This window comes from Maniola jurtina, chromosome 13, assembly GCF_905333055.1.
Source record: "Maniola jurtina chromosome 13, ilManJurt1.1, whole genome shotgun sequence".
NCBI lineage: Eukaryota > Metazoa > Arthropoda > Insecta > Lepidoptera > Nymphalidae > Maniola > Maniola jurtina.
Window position 1 is genome coordinate 10,409,142 of NC_060041.1, and position 20,286 is coordinate 10,429,427.

At 37.9% G+C, this 20,286-nt stretch overlaps 2 protein-coding genes across 4 annotated transcripts; both read left to right on the forward strand.

The window, feature by feature from the left end:
• The first annotated feature begins 56 nt into the window (after window positions 1-56).
• Window positions 57-12,630, forward strand: LOC123870735 (codanin-1). Its single transcript, XM_045914123.1, has 15 exons — window positions 57-231; window positions 315-403; window positions 595-2,052; window positions 2,505-2,661; window positions 3,542-3,639; window positions 4,003-4,109; window positions 4,686-4,900; window positions 5,394-5,909; window positions 6,717-6,896; window positions 7,233-7,449; window positions 7,839-7,990; window positions 8,425-8,581; window positions 8,695-8,931; window positions 9,618-9,862; window positions 10,515-12,630. Exons 1-15 carry the CDS (start codon window positions 145-147, stop codon window positions 10,650-10,652), a joined length of 4,053 nt encoding a protein of 1,350 aa, XP_045770079.1. The 5' UTR covers window positions 57-144; the 3' UTR covers window positions 10,653-12,630.
• A 1,846-nt stretch (window positions 12,631-14,476) lies between these two features.
• Window positions 14,477-19,929, forward strand: LOC123870744 (gastrula zinc finger protein XlCGF57.1-like). 3 transcript variants are annotated; one of them, XM_045914145.1, is made up of 7 exons: window positions 14,477-14,681; window positions 16,093-16,237; window positions 16,728-16,778; window positions 17,471-17,533; window positions 18,026-18,127; window positions 18,269-19,517; window positions 19,694-19,929. In XM_045914145.1, exons 1-6 carry the CDS (start codon window positions 14,541-14,543, stop codon window positions 19,483-19,485), a joined length of 1,719 nt encoding a protein of 572 aa, XP_045770101.1. In that variant the 5' UTR covers window positions 14,477-14,540; the 3' UTR covers window positions 19,486-19,517; window positions 19,694-19,929. The 3 variants fall into 3 exon arrangements, with proteins under 3 accessions (XP_045770101.1, XP_045770100.1, XP_045770102.1); XM_045914144.1 differs by having other exon boundaries at window positions 18,269-19,929; XM_045914146.1 differs by lacking the exon at window positions 17,471-17,533 and having other exon boundaries at window positions 18,269-19,929.
• Window positions 19,930-20,286: the final 357 nt, after the last annotated feature.

The window sequence follows — 20,286 nt, forward strand, 5'->3', positions numbered from 1 at the left end:
ACAGTTATTATCATCCTGTCGCTGCCAGGTCAACTGTCATCCATGTCAACTGTCAATCCATGTGTCATGGCGGTAAAAGTGGTATAAAAGCATTTAGCGTATTATTTTATTGATCGACAATTTTATTATTTTTATGTATAAAAAATGCCTGGATCAATTATTGAAAGTATCCTTTCGGGAAAATTGGAATGTGATTTGCTATGCAGATGGTTAAAAAACGACCCGATTGAGGTAAATAACCTATTAAAGATTTTGTTGTATTGTTGTTACAATTTCCCATTTATTTATTATTAATTTTCAAATTATCTTTTTAGGCTGCATCAGATGACTGTGTTTTAGTATGTTCGAATAGAAATGAATTTGTGGTGTATTTTCTGTCTTATCTGAGGACTCAAACTGACAGGTAGGTCCAAATATTATATTTATTCATTTGACTCTTGTTATCTTATCAAAACATGTCTCAATCTCAATAATTTCCACGAGAAGCCACTTATTTATCGTTTGAGTCAGTTAAGGAATAATAGATTCTATTTTCTATAGTTGTGTTTACTGTCATATACATTGTTAATACTAATAATAAAATATTTCTTTTAGCATTTTACAAACAAACAGCAATGCCTTACCGCTACTACAGCACCAAGGAACACCTGAAAAATCCCTTGGCCAGCGTCAACACCACCGCTCAATAAGTGACCCTACCTGTGACAATGACAAGTCAAATGACAGTCTCACAGTCAAATCCGACAAAAAAACCCAGGAATCCCCAAACAGAGAGCGTAAGAAACAGGGTCGACGCGTCAAAACAAAACTGTTCACAGATGAAAAAAGCAAAGAGCACAATCAATCTTTATCCTCAGATGAATCAAGAGTTAGCATTGGAGTTGAAAGACTCATGCTGTCAAGCACTCCAATGAAAAACGGTTTCAAAGAGTATCCTCAACCTTTGACGAGCCCTGTGACACCTCATTCCCGTTCTTTCAACTTTGAAAGATGCGACACTCCCAGACTAGTAAGGCATTCCAGATCGCAAGATAAAAGTGTCAGCTTAGCTGACTATTTGGTCAACGTTCAACCTAAAAGTTCCAAAAAGAGACGTTCTAAAAATATGTCTAATGATGACAGTGAAACAAAAGTCGATTTAGATTTGAGTAATTCTGAGATTTTTCCTGAAATTGGTGCAAGAAAATCTAGTTCACTTAAATCTGAAAGAAGAAGAATCAAGCCAACCAATATAGACAGGAGTAAAAAAAGTTATTCACTTAACAGTTTCACACCAGAAGCATTTCAGCAGCCTTCACTGGGTTTGGAAGAAAATTTAGCATTTAAGCCCAAACTGCAACCGAAAGAATCATCCAATACTTTTGAGGCTGAAAGAAATATCCTTAAACAGGAAAGGCATAAATTAATGGAAAAATTTAACATTCTACACACATCCACATCACCTAAAGTGACTACGCCACACACCAAAATAACTCAAAAAGATTCAATTGAGAAAAACCATAATTATATAGAAGCCGATTTTAATAAAGTCATGTATAAAGAAAAAATAGATATCTTGGTCGAAATATACGACGTTTTATTGAAAAATAATCTAATATTAAACGTCAATACAGAAATATATTTTCTTATAACTATTCTGTTGTCGAAGCAATTAGAGGAAGATTATAGACTCTCTGAATCTCAAATGCAAGTAAATATGTGTGATAATATACTTAAACCAGTACACAATAGTACATATTTTGCAGTGAAATCATTATGGAATGAACGAGGTATATTAGAAGTGATCTTAGACAAGAATTCCCTTAAAATATTGGGTGAGAATAAGAAAGTTCGAAGTTTTTACCCAGAATTGGCCAAGTTTTTGCTGAATTCTTATGGATTGAAATGTGAAGCTGAGTCAAATTCTGACAGGTCTAAACTAGTGTCTGATAGTAGGTGTTCAAATGGCATGGTGTGCTTTAACCTTGAGACTGACAATGCAGAGAATTTTCCGTCCATCCTTAGCTTCCAGAATTTCAAAAAACAGAGGGATATGTTTTACGAGATTTTGAGGTAATTTTTTCTTGTCTTTAAGGATACCACCGAAGCTGCCGGTGCCTGGCGTCATTTCACACATTTATGATTTAGATTTTAGGCAGCCTTTTCTCTCTGTTAGTCTTAGTTTGTTTTACGGCTGTATTCACAATCATTACTATGAGGTCTCACAGTGCGCTCGAACGCATAGTGTAGGTTCCACCAATCAGATCATTGTAAATTGACGTGATACAGTCATCTGATTGGTGGAACCTACACTGTGCGTTCGAGCGCACTATGAGACCTCATAGTAACGTTTGTGAATACAGGTGTAAGTCTCTTTATTCCTTGTAGGTATATGTTTTTAAAGTGTGTGCTCTAAAAACTTTATCTATTATACAGGTTGTTATGTAACCAAAGTTTATTGTTGAAAGAAAATGTTTAGATTAAAAATGATATACGTTGTATTAAAAGATACCATTACATTGCAGATGGTATCAAGACAGTCAGAATGCAGGCCTATCTCGTTCGATTCTTCGAGCGCGTATCAAAGCCCTGCTGTGCACGGGCACGAGCGCCGCCAACTACGCGCACCTGGCGGCTCTGTTCACGCAGATGCTGCTGGACTCACTGCCACCCAACGAACAGGTGAGCCTAGGGGGACAGTCACAGTAAAATGGACCTAAAGTTGACTGCTTTAAAGTAGTTTTTTTAAGTACAACCAATATTTATTTTACGATGTTTTCGCTTGTGGCACTGGCGGTAGCCGTATAACCAAACTTAAGCCTTAGAGCACTAAGTTATTAACACTTTGTTGTCTGTCTGTGTCTGTCCATCTGTCGTGTCTGTCAAGAAAAGGTTATAAGGTACTTCCTGTTGACATAGAACCTAGACCTAAAATCATGAAATTTGCCAGGTAGGTAGCGCAAGTAAAGAAAAACATCCGAAAACCGTAAATCTGTGCTTATATCTCACAAAAAAATGTGTTCATGAACAAATAATTAGTATTTTCTATTTTCAAAGTAAGATAAGTAAGATACTAAATGGGGTATCATATCACACTAATATTATAAAGGCGAAAGTTTGTATGTGTGTGTGTGTGTGTGTGTGTATGTTTGTTACTCCTTCACGCAAAAACTACTGGACGGATTTGGCTGAAATTTGGAATGAAGATAGATAATATCCTGGATTAGCACATAGGCTACTTTTTATCCCGGAAAATGAAAGAGTTCCCACGGGATTTCGAAAAACCTAAATCCACGCGGGCGAAGTCGCGGGCATCGGCTAGTGAAATCATATGGGGTATCCCATATCATATACAGGCTTGGCCTGTATAATCTAACAGATTATTATTTATTTTTATGTATTTGTGTTTTGAATTATAGTGCAAAAAATTTCAAAAAAAATATCCTAGTACGGAACCCTCGGTGCGCGGGTCTGACTCGCACTTGGCCAGTTTTTTTCTTTGGCTGCAAAGTGATGATGCGTGGAATTTTATTTACCAATTAAAAACGTGTCATTTCCCTAGGAATCGAAGCTAAGTAAGCTCCAAAGAAGACTGACCTGTCCATCTGCGTCGGAATCCAATCGACTTCCACATTTCTCTGATAAGGAAATGTTTTATAAGTGAGTTATTCCATGCTCTGTTCTTATACAAAACCAAACTTTATTAATTTAGATTAAAATAGTTCAGTCTCGCCTCCCACTCTAAAATTTGTAAGTTAATATTATAAATGCGAAAGTGTGTCTGTCTGTTTGTGAAAAACTAGCAGACAGATGTCTGCTAGTACGACCCATCTGTTTAATCAATTTTGACCCTTACTTTTTATCCCAGAAGTTGAAGAAATTCCCACGAGATTTTCCAAGAACCTAAATCCACGCAGGCGTCGTCTAGTCGAGTAGATTATAGTTGTTCAGACTGCTTCATTCATAATTATTACTTTGTGTAACGTTTTCATGATTTTGAAGAGGGTAGATTTCTTTTTTCAGGGAATTCGTAATGTTCTCGGAGAATGAGAGTTTTAGAGTGCATCTACGCGATGCGTTGGCTTCCGAAATTATTGCGTTGGACAGCACACCACTTGGCAATGAATCTTGTAAGTTGTTTTAATTTATTTTCGTATTCTACTAGATTAAAAATTGAGATTATTGAATATTCACTTACGTTTAGATGAAAAATGAAGACTATTTTAGAACATCTCACCTATTAAGGTCAAAAAGTAAACCTGACTTTTTGAAGTTTTGAACTCAACAAGGTCAAGCTATATCTCGAGTTCTACTCAACCAGTTTTAATCAAACTCAACATAGTATAACTCTAAGGTTGAGATCTATAGAGTGTACTTTGACTTAGACACAAACCTTGACAAAACTGTTCCCTTTTTACTAAGCAAAGTACTAAATAAGTCTTAGCAAATTAAAAATACACTTTGTAGATCAGCATCAGAGTTATACTATGTTAAGGCCGGTCGATTATGTGTAGGCTTAAAATGGAAAGTCCCGTCTAAATTAGATAAGTTGTTTTCACGCGATGCGTGCACGAACTACTACATACTCGTATTGTATAAAACGTAATATAATATTGAGAAAAGTTGTTTAAGAATTGGTCCTTCGGGCCGGATCATACTAGAAACTTAATTAAATTAGGTGATTTAACCATATCGTTTTATTTCAGCCAACGAAGCAGATATATCCAAAGAATTCCTCCAGATTTCAAAAAAGCTAGGTCTTTTATCCAAATTTCTGGGATATCTAACCTCTTTGCCATATGCTCAAATACCGGTGGATATTTTACTGAAAACAGGCACATTGAATGTGGGCAGTCAAAAGGAAATATTTACAGCGCCTAAGGAAAAAGTTTTGGAAAATAACATAGCGTTGAGAAACTATGTAAGTATTATGGTAAATAGTGACCGAGTATACATATAGGTTTAGTACGAGTTGCACATCTCGACAATGTCGGTAGATTTCGAGTATCGAAACACTACAACTTCACTGGTTTAAATTACATACTTACAAATTGGTTGTGATAGCCTAGTAGTTAGGATGTCCGACTCCTAATCGGAAGTTGGGGGTTCGATTCCGGGCACGCATCTCTAATTTCTCAGTTATGTGCGTTTTAAGCAATTAAATATCACTTGCTTTCACGGTGAAGGAAAACATCGTGAGGAAACCTGCATGCCTGAGAGTTCTCCATATACTCAAAGGTATGTGAAGTCTGCCAATCCGCATTGAGCCAGCGTGGCAGACTATGGCCTAAACCCTTCTCACTCTGAGAAGAGACCAGTGCTCAGTAGTGGGCTGGCAATGGGTTGATCTTGTCAAACTGGTTCACTTTGAATGCTGTAATGCTTAATCTTAACATCTTAAACTTTTGTTACAGAGCCAACCAGCCATAGATTTAAACGGGCTTCTAACCACAGCCTACGAAAACGGCCGACTCAGCGTAACCCTACCATGGATTGTCCACTACATATCCATGCTAGACTACACTACCCTGCGCCTCAAATACTACCAAAACCTACTAAACATACTATTCCACATATACAAACTAAAATTCAAACATATAAAGAAAAACACATTAATATATCTCAAATCTGCATTAGGCTGGCTGTTCGACTTACCGCATTTCCCTCAAGAAGCGTTTTACGAAAAGTCCGAATGTTCTGTGATAAATTTTAACATCGACAATATTGATATCAAAATAATCGATTCTTACGATTTGGTCGATGAATCGATTTTATTCGAACTCTGTCCTTATTTGAAAGATGTTAACGTATTGGTATCGACGTCGCGAATTATTCACGACAAAGATACGGGTAGTTTTAGACATATAACGCCTGTGAGTTTGAGCATGAATTCCGAAGACCGAATACGGAGTAAAGAAAAGGAATTGCAGGTAATTTTTTTAATTTTATCATAAGGCTGCTTTTCTACCAGAGATGTGCTATGCTACGTTGCTATGGATGCGTTTGATATCCACCAATCATATTCATTGGTGCACATAGTCATAGCTTAGCACTGGTGGAACCGGATTCAACTAAGATATGTTTTTCATATGGAAGGATGCGTGCTATGGATGCCTGCTATGGGCCGTTTCGAGTGGTGCTATGTGCAGAGCAGAGTACCTACATAGCTTAGTATTGGTGGAAACGGTCACATATTTTCGTAGCATAGATTTCACATCTTCGCAGCATAGCACATCTCTGGTGGAAAGGCACCCTTATGCCCAGTTTCATCATCATCATGATCGTCAACTGATAAGACGACAATTGCAGGTCTTGCGCCGGCTGACTCTTTTGACGTTGTCTGTCTAGTGAGAGGGGTCTTCCAACGCTGTGCTTTCCGGTGCAAGGTCGTCATTTTGGCGCCTTGGGACCCCTACGTCTATTGGTTTTTCAAACCATGTGTCCTGCCCATTGTCATTGATCTATGTCGGCTGCTCAGGTTTTCTTACAGAGCTTCTTGATTTGATTACGTGAACTCCAAACATAGCTCTCTCGTAGTAGAAATAAAATTCAGTTTACTTACCTACTACAATATATTACAAAAGATGCGATGCGTCGCTTCGACTTTACTGAAATATGCTTTGAGTCCTCATAAGTTGTAGTTTTTTTTGTATAATAAGTAAAATAAATAATGTGAGTTTGAGTGTTTAAATTATCTAATTCGTTCATTTCGAGTCATAAGCGATTTCCCCTTGCAGATTCGTCTAGAAGAAGAGCTGATCAAAAGTCAGCCGTCATCGACGCGCCGAGTGCTGGAGCTGGTAACAGAGCGGGTGGCATCGGGCGCGGTAAAGGATCTCACTGCACACGCCTTGGCTGAGGCAAGGCGGAAGGCAAGGAAGAACGCTATCGATATCGTCCACAATTGTAAAGATAAGGTATGACTATCAAATCCACAGTATCCAATCCAATATTTCAAAAAAATATGCTACAATGCTATCATATTGCTCGAAACGGTTCTGCACCTATTGTGCTTATTGTTTGGTTTAATTAATTTATGTTCTGAAGTTAGGGGTTGTTGTTGTCATCATCATCATCATGATCAACATATGTTGATATCATCATGATCAACATATGTTGATCATGATGATATCGCCGGTTTAGTCTGAGGGGCAGACGGACAAACAGACAGACAACAAAGTAATCCTTTTGAGGTACGGAACCCTAACTGCCCTTGTGCAAGTGAGCCTAAAATCAAATTCATTCATTTACAGACATTGCTCCTACCAACCCTACAAGCGATGTACAATGAGTGTTTATCGCGATTGCGCTCAGAGGCGTTGGAGGCGTGTCGGTCCAACGTGCGACAGCGAGTGTCCACCGCGCTGGTCGCCTTGCTGCCCAACGCCCCGCCGCCCCTGCACGCCGTTGCCGCTAGATCCTGTTACAGCCGCCTGACCAAGTGGACCAACGATCATTGGTCCACTACAGGTAAGATTCACTGTATATTAAAGAATGACAATACAAGCAAGAAGTAAAGTGTCAGTCTTTCGCGGCTGCGCTCGAAACGTATTAGCAGTTTCATCGCACGATAAAATCGCATCGCATCACCGCGCGAGCGATCGGCAATGAGAACGGCGCCTACGGCGGTAATCTTGTGGTAGTCTAAAGCAATATATAGTGTACTTTGATATATATTTTCTCAGACTTAAGACAGTTAAAACTGGTTAGTTTCATTTTTTTGTCATTATTTGTCTCATTTTAACTCAAAGTATTCTGAGCGAAGTCAAAATGCCTGTCAAAGATCTATCTGCATCAGCTAGAGGTCTCAATATAAGTATTTTGATAAATAAAAGATCTAAGTATCATTATTGTTACAGCGGTCCTGTGTAAGAACATAGAAGAAGAGATGAACTCTTTACTGGCGCTGGGCGACAGCGCGAATGTGACTCCCAACACAGAAACAGCCTCCGTGCTCGCTGCAGAGTTCGACAGCATGCACAGCCCGGCGCACACCATTATCACTCTTAAGGTAAGGAGATAAAACTGTATATTTATCAACAATAGGCTTAGACTATTCCTACCCGATACCTGGACACCGGGTTCACTTCACACGGTATATTATGTGAACGAATCAATAGGATCGCTGCCTCGTCATAGCTTACTAGACTTGTTCGATAGTGACTCTTGCAACATATCTTGCGATATTGTGGTGATGCAATAAATTGCAAATCACCTCGCACACTGCTGAGGCCTCAAATTTCGAGGTGTTTTTTTTAATTTTTAATCTCTCTCTCTCCCTCACCATCTTCTCTATCATGAGATACGCAAATGCGCACAAGTGTACTCTCCTCTCAGAATGAAAAAAGTTTGAGCCACCACGCTGGCCAAGTGCGGATAGGCAGATTTCACACACCCTTGAGAACATTATGGAGAATTGCTTCCTAATATATATTGTGATTGTAGGAACAAATAAGTCTTTTGCTGGACTACGAGGAAATCCCGGATCCGTCTGCAGTGCTGGAGTCTTGCGTGAACTGCTGCCAAGCCTCCAACGTGCTGAGTCGGCCGCCCGCGCAGAGGGCGATACTGCAGCTTTCTATTGACTTCTGCTTAGTTTACTGTGAGTACTCAATCTATAAGTGAACTGCTACCAAGTTTCCATCCTCTGTAGATAATGTACTATCCTTACTTCATCCTTGTACTAAGCCTAAGTTAAGTTAATTTTTCTTCCAGTAAGCAGACACAAATCCAAGATAAGCGAGATTCTGCCCAAACTACACACAATATGGGACACCTGTTGTCCTGATCGCAAACGCAACACCCCTGAAGATCTGGACCCCCCGGAAAGGAGGTTGGAACTGTCCCCGACCTTTCGGAACTTCGAAGACGAGCGCGCCCCCACTCCTCAGTCTGATGAAGAGGTCATTGAGATTAAGGAGATCAAGATCATTGAAGTTAAGGAAGTTAAAGGTAAGCGAGGTCCTGCTCAAACTACATATGATACGAGTATGAGACACCTGCTGTCCTGATCGCCAAGCGTCACTGGATAGATAGAAGGCTGGCTGGAACTGTCCTCAACCTTCTATAACTTCGAGGACGAACGTGTCCCCATTCCTGCATTATGAAGAAGTTGTAGTCTAATGAAGAGGTTGTTGAGCTTAAAAAGATCAAGGTTATTGAAGTTAAGATTTATACACAGAAAAAAACAGTCATTTAAAATTAGGTAGATTCAATCACTCGCACAGTTCTGCGACCTACAATTTCATAAACGCTTCTCTTTTTATCTGCCTTCTCTATCTCTCTCAGAAGAGATACGTGAGTTCCGGCGAAAGGGCGAACCGCTGTGACGTAGGTAGTTTGTGAGGGTCACATTACCATGTGAGTTTGATCTGCCTACTAGTTTGCTACTCAGTGTCTAACACTGATTGATAGTCACAGAGCTCATTTTACATTTATTTCAATCCATTGAAGGTTTTCTATAAAAATATATTTTATTATCTTTCAGTGAAGTAGCAATATAGAACCAACCAATGTCAAATTAACTCGGTGGCTGTCAGCGCGCTGGTATCATCCCTACGATCTATGAGTTTAGGAAATTTTAACAGATTTTTTTGCACATGAATATGGTAATACAGTGAAGCATTTCTTTCTTCCAGTTCTACCATCAGTAGAAACCCCATTAAAACAAGCACAGGAGTCAGAATCGAACGGTCTGTTGGAGTTCTTCGACCGCATACTATGTCCGCGCAACATAGTGTTACTGAGTGATACGAAATGCAAGGCTAGTGAAGTTTGGGAGGCTCTGGCCGATGTGTTGGTGTTTTTACTCAAGAACGACTATTTGACTGAGGATTCTTTGACAGAGCAATGTTTAGCTGTTTACAGACAGGACTGGCCGCAGGTTTGTACTATGAATAAATGAATCAATATACTTTTATTGTACTCCACAAAATTAATACAGATAAAACACATACAAAGCAAAACGAAATATAGGCATGTAAGTACAATTTGGCGGCCTTACCATACCTATCGATCTCTTCCAGGCAACCAAAATGGTGCATAAGTTACTTGATTTGGATTATCTACCGAGAATAACCTAATAATGTAAACAATCGTCACTTTTTTAACCAATACATGTCCATTGTTGGACAGGACATAAACAGCTTTTTGGTAGCCGCTAAAAGATTTTTTCGCCGATCTTCATCGTTGACAGTGATATGACGTATCTCAATCGTCAATATGTTGCACCAAAGTTTTTTGGTCTAGACACAATTGACAAGTCTGAAAGACCGCTTACCTTTTCCATGTTTGGTAAAACCTATCGTAATATCGTAAATTGAATATTTAAACAAAGCCACTGCCGAGTTTCTTGCTGGTTCTTTTCGGTAGGAATAGCATTCCGAATTCCGAACCAGTGGTAGATGCATTTGACGATTCAAAAGCATTTGTAAAAGTTTATTTGAATAAAATCTTTCTATATTTTCTTTTTGACAGGGAACTCCGTTAAGCATATACCTAAGCATGTTTCTTAATACCTAATTTATTGTTTTCAGAATATTCTGGAAAACTTATCAACCTGTATGAAGTCAGTGTCTTCGCGATGGTCCAGGTCGTCCACGGGGAAGTTCACGTTGTTTTTAGACTTTTTAGCGGACTATTGCAATGATATGGACTATGATCTAGTTGAATAAGTGTATTTACGACAACACATCACAATATGTAACAACAGAGTAGTTTAAATGCTACTTGCATATATGATGTAGTGTATACATTTTTATCAATTTAATCGTGCGTAAATAGATTTTAGAGTGAAAAATATATGACAAATAATATAACATAGCAACACCAATTTGAATGTCTTATATAAATGTTAGGTATTTCGCGAATACGTAGACTAGATGAAAAAGCTAGATTTATGAACGTATTATCAAAAACATTTTAAATCTCAACCATAGACTTAGGAGATTTATAGAGCATATTTTGACTTTGCTCAGATTTTACGTATGGTTAAAAAGACACAAATCTGTCTCGTTTTAACTCTGTGCAAAATCAAAGTGTACTCTATAGATCTGTGAAAAAGAGAATAAACAAACTATTTAAGCTACTTAGATAAAGACGAATTTTATTACTACTCATTTTTATTATAATATATGAAAATTGCGTTTCTTTGGTTTCTCATCTTTTCATGAACATTGATGAGTACTTTGTTAATTTTTTTCTCGTTCAGAATATTAATTAAAACAAAATATTATATTAGTAAAATAAAGAAGTAAGAATATTATTAAATTCATTTGTATAGCAACGTTTTTGTAAATATTTTGTAATAGTTTTTTTAGCATATTTTTAATTATTATTTTTTAGAATTTGTGATTCATATTGAAACAGAAATACTTCGGGCATTTTTTCAATTATCTAGTGTGTTTCACGTGTTTGAGTTTTGAATGTTATTGCAACAAATAAGCTCCTCAGCCCCAAGTTTAGCCCCAAGTATTACTTGGTACAGGTGCCGCCAAACTTTTTGATTGCTCTGAAGTGGTGACGAGTATCGGCGAGGGCTCGGAAACCGGCGGCTCGATTGCGGTAGAATGATAGCTACGCATTGACATGACAGCAGCTAATGTCACGATCGCAATCATTTCTGATTGGTGGATGCTCTCTTACTATTGGCTACAATGTATTGTCGCAACAAGAGTGCCATAAATTCAGCCAATCACTACGATTGCGATTGTAATAATGATTGATGCAGTTTTCCCGCAATTGAGCAGCTGGTTAATTTTATTATTATTATTTATTCCCAAGTGGGGCAAACTTCTTGATGTAATTGTACCGACACAAACACGCGGCCTACAGGTGTTTTTTCAATTTCAGAACGATCGCTAAGTTTGGCGTCACCAATACCAGACTGAAAAAATGGTTTCGGATTCTCGAACATTGATAACGAATTGGATATAAACCTTATTTTAAAACAAAGAAAATTTACTGCCATTTTTGTTAGAGCTTAGATTTAATAAAATGTTAATATTATTAATCTTGAGGGTCTTTCTACATTTATACGCGTTGATTCAGTTTGAAAAATATTGCATAGTCAGCCCAGTTCTTAAGTGTTCAGTTGTCGAATCCACGCAATTAAGTGTGAAAAGACTCGATACAATAAATATTATGTTGAATTGAAACGGTTAGTCATAACCTATAATATAAAATTTGCATTTTATCTTGCATTGTTACAGAGTTAGTTGTTTACAAGATTCATTAAATTATGGTTAATATTTTTTACTAAGTATAGAAAGTTGAGACGGGGCACTGAAATGGACAAATACAAGTACGCTGGAATAAGTGTGCCATAACAAATGATAGTTATTTTTTGCCGATTCGAATAGCGGTAGTTAAAATTAACTCTTTATATCACTGTGTTGACTGATGTCTCATCATTAATATTCAGGAGTTCCGACTTACGAGTTGTCGCTTGTACGTTCACATGTCTGCAATTGCAGGTCCAGCGTACTTGTATTATAGAGATCAGTGCTCATGAGGTAATCTTGCAGTTTTAGGGTTCCGCACTCAGTAATTGAAAAAACGGAACTCTTTTTTCGTGTGTAGGTAGATATGTATTGATGTACGCTTTTTGTACTATGTATTTATTTTGTGCAATTAAACCTGTATATAAATCAGTATTGTAGTTTTTTTTTCCATATACTGACCCAATGACTTTTAACTAAAATATGTTACATTTATATTACATGGCGCGTGAAATCCTCGCTCATAGAACATAATAATGGCAGGACTATTCCAGCGAAAAAGCCTGACATCGTGGTGGTGGACCGGGCACAGTCTAGGGTGTTTTTGGTAGACATCACCATTCTATATGACGAGAATCTCGTGAGAGCTGAGACGGAGAAAAAACGCAAGTATCTCGATCTGGCTCACGAGGTTTCCGACATGTGGCATGTGGAGTCCACTAAAATCATCCCAATCGTCACATCTGCGAACGGGTTGATACCAGTCAGCTTCGCTTACCATCTGAGGCGACAGGGGTTCCGTGGCAGTTCGCTCGCAGCCAGGATGCAAAAAGCGGTGTTGCAAGACTCTGCTAAGATAGTCCGCCGGTTTCGCAACCTGTCGCCCTGACCCCCGGCCGTTTGGTCTGCTCCCCTGCCGGGGTGTAATCCTCCGCCCGGTGCGTATCCCGGCTAAGATAGTCCACCGGTTTCTCAACCTGTCGACCTGACCCCCGGCCGTTTGGTCTGCTCCCCTGCCGGGGTGTAATCCTCCGCCCGGTGCGTATCTCGGCTAAGATAGTCCGCCGGTTTCTCAACCTGTCGCCCTGACCCCCGGCCGTTTGGTCTGCTTCCCTGCCGGGGTGTAATCCTCCGCCCGGTGCGTATCTCGGCTAAGATAGTCCGCCGGTTTCTCAACCTGTCGCCCTGACCCCCGGCCGTTTGATCTCCTCCCCTGCCGGGGTGTAATCCTCCGCCCGGTACTTATTTATGTAACGTGTATGTAGGTTTATTTATTTCTATGTGTGTAAGTATATTATATATCCTTTGGCTTTTATATTTATATACGGGGTGGTCAAAAAGTCGTGGATCAAACACAATAGGGAGATAGAGGAGATCATTTCCAACAAAAAATATTTCTACATCATGGCCATATTTAAATTGCCAATAATTATATTTCTAGCGAATTAAATTTTTATTCAATATTTCTAGCGAAAACTTAGCGTTGTTATTATACTAACTACCTAAGTTATAAATTCCTATAGGTAACAACAAGGTTGCTGCATATAGGTATTTTATTATTGGGAATTTAGGACGTTATGTTTATTGGTTTTTATCATAGATATGTATTTTATCTCGAATGTTGAAAACGAAAAACAAAGGGATCAAAAAGCTAGAACCCAGGAGTCCAAAGCCAGTTCTAAAAACAAGACGTTGGTACTGTCATTTGATTTTGACAACTTTAGTGTTTCCACTTTTAGGGATTTCGCCCTATCTTATGGCGAAACAACTAATACTTATTAGAGCTATTGAGGGAATTTGGAGTAAAATAAAAATTAAGAATCCCTATTTTACACTAATTCAATGAAAACTTTGTATTTTTTGGATTAATCAAAGGTTTTTATCGGAGAGGCTAAAAAAGCTAGAAAAGAGTGGCCATTTTTTTAAATATAATAACTAATAAGCTAGCAAGCTAGTTATTCATTATTCGCATGGCATGGAAAATAAAAGTAATAATTTGAAAATGAAAGAAAATGACGAGCAAACATCTTCGTCAAAAGACTGAATCAAAATTTAGAATAGTGAAATGATCCTTTGAAACTTCGAGTTCTTGTTGTTCTTTGTGAAATAATAAAAATAATGCGTCTTAGATCAGAGTTGGTATTTTTGAAATATTTCAGTATTCTATTAATTATCCCAATTCTTACAGAAACTAGGCTAAAAAGAAAATCGTAAGTAGAAACACTGTTTTAACTGTCAAAAAATGTTGACATGTCTAATGACATTTGTTGTCAGCTGGGCAGAGGAGTTCATGAATTGTTGTGTTTACTTTTCAACAAAATAATATTGAATAAGCATGAAAAAATGTCCGAACTGTTCAACAGCAGCGGCATATGTCGTTGTTGCCACTCTCAAGGCAGTTTCAAAAGCTTAAACCAGACATATATCTACGAAGGGCGTCCAGAAATATATTCAAATATGTTACAACAAACATTTAACATAGAAGTAAGTAATTATATACGAATTCTAAAGCTATAAGTTATTCATACAATAGAAGAAATATATTGGAATACACAGCATAAATAGTGTGTAAAATAACAGTTTTGTAGAGAATTCTAATTGTTTAATATGTTATCATGATAAGCAAACTGTCCACGTTTGCAGTACTTTTACGCAGTATGATCAATTAAAGCTAACGAAATTGCATAATCTTTGGTTAACGAATCGTTCCAAGAACATCCTTAACTTAGAAAATCTGTATTCCAGTACGTTGTTCATATAAAAATAACATGGCCCTTAAAGTATCGTCAATTAACAAGCTAACAGACGATACTTTATTGACTAGCTATTGCCTGCGACTTCACCTATGTATACTCCTGTAATACTCAGGGATAATCTATCTCAGAAAGAATTTTCAGAACCAGATCATTAGTTCTGGAGGTTACTCTCTAGTCTCTACATTTACAAACTAACAACTAGTACTCTTTATAATAGGTATAAGTATTTATCGATACCATTATATTATCATTAAGAAAAACTTAAGCCTTTAGTCATAAAAAAATAACTCTCTTCAATAACTCACATAATCAGAGAGATACCAGACCTATACTAAATGCAGAATGATCTGAGAGGCCACCACATTATCTCAAAAATCTTCTGCCCTTATATGATTAACAGATAGGTGTCATACCCCTCAGCAATGAGGATTAAGAATGAGATCGAAATATTGTCTGCTTGTGATAGGTACATTGTTAATTATATCACATCACACTCTCTAATATTATAAAGGTGAAAGTTTGTGTGTATGTATCTGTGAACGTATGTGTATGTATGTTTGTTACTCTTTCACATAAAAACTACTCACCTGATTTGGTTGAAATTTGGAATGGAGAGATAATATCTTGGATTAGCACATAGGCTCCTTTTTTTCCTGGATAATCAATGAATTCAGGTTTTCGGAAACCTAAATCCACGAGGACGAAGTCACGGGCGTCAGCTAGTCATAGATATATCTATGCAATTAAATAGCACTTGCTTTACTGGTGAAGGAAAACATGATGAGGAAACCTTGAGAGTCTTCTGAAATTGGTTCCAAAGTATGTGTAGTCTAGCCAGTCTGCATTTCAGGGTGGTAGACTATGGCCTAAGACCTCATTCTGATAAGAGATCTGTGCTCAGTAGTGGGTCAATGGTGGGTTGAGATATGAAATCTATTTTTTTTTTAATTATATAATCTAGCACTGCAATCAGACTCGCTAGCAAGTGATGATGCAGCCTAAGATGGAGTGCGCTTGCCTAGAAGTTGCCTATTCACTCTTGACTTGAAGGTTGGGTACCTTCAAGTCAAGAGTGAATAGGTAACTTTATTATAGCTGGAAGGGAAAACTGATGCTGGAAGAGCGTTTCTATGTTTCAGATAAAACCTGGGCCAACAGTGTTGGACGTGTATTCTATATGTGATACATGTATCCCGAGGTTGCGTGATGCTGAACAGTTTAGACACCAAGTTGTTAGCTGTGAACAGTTGTTTTATCAGTATTATAATATACATTTGAATAGAGGTAAATCTTGATAAATACTCATAAATAATTTACTAATAACAGTGCAGTAGTGACCCGGCGATGGGTTGGTTCTTCTTCTCTCTGGGCTGGTTTCCGCACTTAAACGTTTCCGTCTGTTGTACGTGGATGGGTTGGTTATGATGATGTTTGTTTTGATCCACGTTAAGATCAGTTCAATTAGCTTGTTAAATATCGCCGCTGCTCATGAAAAATCTGTCATGTTTTATTTTTGGAATTTTTTTTTTGATGGAATTTTGTTTAGTTTTAAAAGGTTGTACATGTAGAAACCCGTCTTTAGCATGTGTGCTAGTTCAAGAGATAAGAGTTTGATCTAAAAGTAAAGCATATTTAAAAAAAAAAAAGTTCAAGAGTCTCCTGAAAACTTGTGATTTTCCACATAGCAGAATTTGCATGCGCTGCGACAATATATAAAACTAAGTAAAAATATTCAATTCCTGAAATAGAAGTACGAACATTCCTTATTTTTCAGGAATTGATACCTATGATAAGGAAATAAAGGAAGAAGTAGAGGGAAAAGATGGTGAGTTAAATAAATAAAGTAGAAACCATTATAATAAAATTATATTGTAAAGTACCTACTTATATTTTTCTTCAGCTGAGATAAACAGTAAACAAATCGCTTCTTTCACACTCGCGCGTTTTAGTTGGAGCTTAAGGCGCAAGGCACACCAGCAGAGCTTTGGCGCAACACCTTTTTATAACAACTGAAACTAATTTTTATTAACTTAGAAATAAGGGCGGCAAGGAACGATAATCCAACGCGTGCCCAAGCTTGGCGAGCTTGGCAATATCTCAATGTCAATGGTAAACTGAAGTACATAAAGTAGAGCTTAGGTACCTAGTTATGAAAAAGATTCTACTCAACTCTAGTAGGCACACCACACAACACACAAAGAACCATTTGGGCCCGCACAAACAGACAGTTGCCGTAAAATGGTTCTTATTTCTTTCCATGAACATACAATGAAACCGTGGTACAAATGAAAAATTAAACTTTAGAACGTCTTCAGGAGCTATAGTCGTGTTTTGTTCGCCTTCTATCTTAGGTATACAAAAATATTTATTTCCGTAAAAAACAAGTTTACATATAACATAGAAATTGGGATCGTCCCAGTAAGTGACTAGTATTATACTAGTACTTGTGGTGAGGTATAGAAAAACAGACTTTTAATTTTTCCAGTCTTAACGTTTTCTTTCGTTACTCGTTTTCAGAACGAAAACAAGAAGATGTGAGCATTGAACAAGACTGCAGTGTCCAAAAATTTGATGATGATGGTGCGTAATTTTTTCAATACACTTAAACATGACAACTTTTTTAGTACCATTGAAATTTGACGGCACTCAATGAAACAAAAAAAAATTGGTTGTCTGTAAAGTCGGTTTACTGACCATAGTTGAACGTGACAACAAAGGCCGATTGTGCTTCTTTGTCGCTCGTTCCGCGCTCTCGCTTGCACTTCAAGCCTTACATGGAACGCCTCAGAGCGAGGTAACGCCGCATGAGTCATGTTTTTTCGTGCGTGCAGCCGGCTCTATCGAAGTATAAGACGTTGTCACGTCAAAAAGTAACACTAAAAACAGACAAATACATACATCTTAGTGGAGGGTCTGCAAAGGATGCGCTTTCCGGTGCAAGGTGGGCAATTCCAGCATTTTGGGACCCCAACTTTTATCGGTTTTTCGAACTATAAATGCCCTACCCATTGACACTTCAGCTTCAACTTTACAATAATACTAGGAAGTTAAAATCTCTATATTACTTTTTAGGTGTCTCCCATCCCGAGACTTTTGAGTCAGAAGATGACGATCAACCTCTGTCTACCCTCCAAAGTCAAAACAAACCGAATGACCTCTGGGAATTATGTGACGGTAAGCATCTTCTTCCTTTCTTTCTTCTCTCTGAGCTAATTGCATTTTATTACGCCATAACAAGATCCGTTATTTATTTAATTAGATATTCTTATTATATTCATATCAATATATTTACATTAAAATATGTTTTATTCTCAGGAGTCAACACTAAACCAACACGAAGAAAAAAAAGCAAGGAGTTCAGCTGCGAAATATGTAAAAAGAAGTTCTCCTACAACGGATCACTTGAAGTGCATATGCGGACGCACAGCGCAGAGAAAACCTACCTCTGTCGTATGTGCAACACTAGATATACACTAAACAAGGAACTAATCAACCATATCAACACAACACATTCCGTTAACGGCATATTCTGCTGCACGTATTGTTCGAAAAGTTTTGAAAAAGCACGCCTACTGAAAAATCATCTAACTACACATTTCGGAGAAGAAAAGTTCAAGTGTAGCCATTGCAACAAGGAGTTCCAACGAAAGAAAGGTCTTAAAGAACACATGAAAACCCACACGGGCGAAAAAAAATTCTCGTGCACAATTTGTAACAAGTCTTTCGGTCACAATCAAACTCTAAAGTCCCATATATTGACTCATACAGGAGAACGGCCTTATGTCTGTGACGTATGCGGCAGGAGATTCCCTCAGCGCACTCACTTAAAGCGGCACATATTCATAATACATACCGGAGTAAAACCGCACAGTTGCAAAGTGTGTAACAAACAGTTTTCCAGCAAAAGTTACCTATCAATACACGAACGGCAGCACACTGGCGAACGACCGTACGCTTGCGAGGTGTGCAAGAAAGATTTCACAGCGTACACAACCCTCAAAGTCCATATGCGAGTTCATACCGGAATAAAACCGTACATATGCTCCTTTTGTGATAGACAGTTCGCTCAGATGGCCAGTTTCAAACTCCACGAAAGAACCCACACCGGCGAACGACCGTTCTCGTGTAAAGTGTGCAAAAAAGCGTTTTCCGATAACGGTTATTTGAAAATACACATGCGCGTACACACGGGCGAGAAACCGTTTAATTGCGAGGTTTGTAAACGGTCGTTCAGAGAAACCGGGCAGTTGAAACGACATATGCGTGTACATACTGGTATCAAACCGTACACCTGTAAGATATGCAATAAACAAATCGGTAATTTATCCAAGCATATGCGCGTACATTCCGACGAAAGACCGTTTAATTGTAACGTGTGTAATAAACAGTTTTCGATCAACGGGAACTTGAAGTTACATATGCGTATTCATACCGGTGAAAGGCCCTTTAGCTGCAATATGTGCAATAGTCATTTCACACAGAGTAGCGGATTGAAAAGACATAGGTGTACTCATATAGGTAAAGCTGAATGATCCTTATAGTATGATCATGAAGCTACGGACGCATTTTTTTTTTTTAAAGAATGTTAATCATGACTAACATTCTCCTTTCCCCTCCAACTAAGCGTAAAGCTTGTGCTAGGAGTGGGTACGACAATAGTGCAACGGGTGGGGTTTGAACCGCCGACCTTTCGGATTTCAGTCCGCTCCTATAACCGTTGAGCTATTGAGGCTTAAAGACATTAGATACAGTATTGTGGTGTGTCGCAATCACAGACAATAAGATTGATTTTATTGGTTGCAAATTGCAATGAAATCGGGTACCAATATAAACTTTAAGTTTAATGCCTGACCAGAAAAATAAAACACATCGCCATATTACGGAAACCCGTGGAACTAATTTATAATACTTAGTGACCATAGACTATGTACTAGTGACGCCCCCAGAATAAGTTTTTATATTTCTGATGAGGCTTATACCATTTCAGAAATGCATACTTCTACAATTCTTAAGGAAAAAGAAAGTACGAGTATGTATAAAATGTGTTCACTTTTATCGAGTATGCACGTCTTCGCTCATACATTCATACGTTGTCATACATTACTGCTCGTTTGCTACCCCAACTGTTTTGGAGCACATTCTGTGTTGGAACAGAAAACGACCAGTTATATTTAATACTTGTACTTAATAAATACTACATAAGTGATGTGTTCAACACCACTTAAGTAGTATTTATTACCTAAAGAGACGTAGTAACAAGTTGTATTTATATTGTACTTAATTAATTTTAGTTTATACCTACCTAAAACATAAAACTGTATTTTTTACATTTA

Bases quoted from the DNA above. Each gene is read 5' to 3' on its own strand.
- LOC123870735 (XM_045914123.1), top strand. From the start codon at position 145: ATGCCTGGATCAATTATTGAAAGTATCCTTTCGGGAAAATTGGAATGT. The intron at 5,910-6,716 runs GTAATTTTTTTA...TTCCCCTTGCAG, and splicing joins GTAAAGAAAAGGAATTGCAG to ATTCGTCTAGAAGAAGAGCT. The intron at 9,863-10,514 runs GTTTGTACTATG...TATTGTTTTCAG, and splicing joins ACAGACAGGACTGGCCGCAG to AATATTCTGGAAAACTTATC.
- LOC123870744 (XM_045914144.1), top strand. From the start codon at position 14,541: ATGTCCGAACTGTTCAACAGCAGCGGCATATGTCGTTGTTGCCACTCT. The intron at 16,238-16,727 runs GTAAATCTTGAT...CTTATTTTTCAG, and splicing joins TAATATACATTTGAATAGAG to GAATTGATACCTATGATAAG. The intron at 16,779-17,470 runs GTGAGTTAAATA...ACTCGTTTTCAG, and splicing joins AGAAGTAGAGGGAAAAGATG to AACGAAAACAAGAAGATGTG.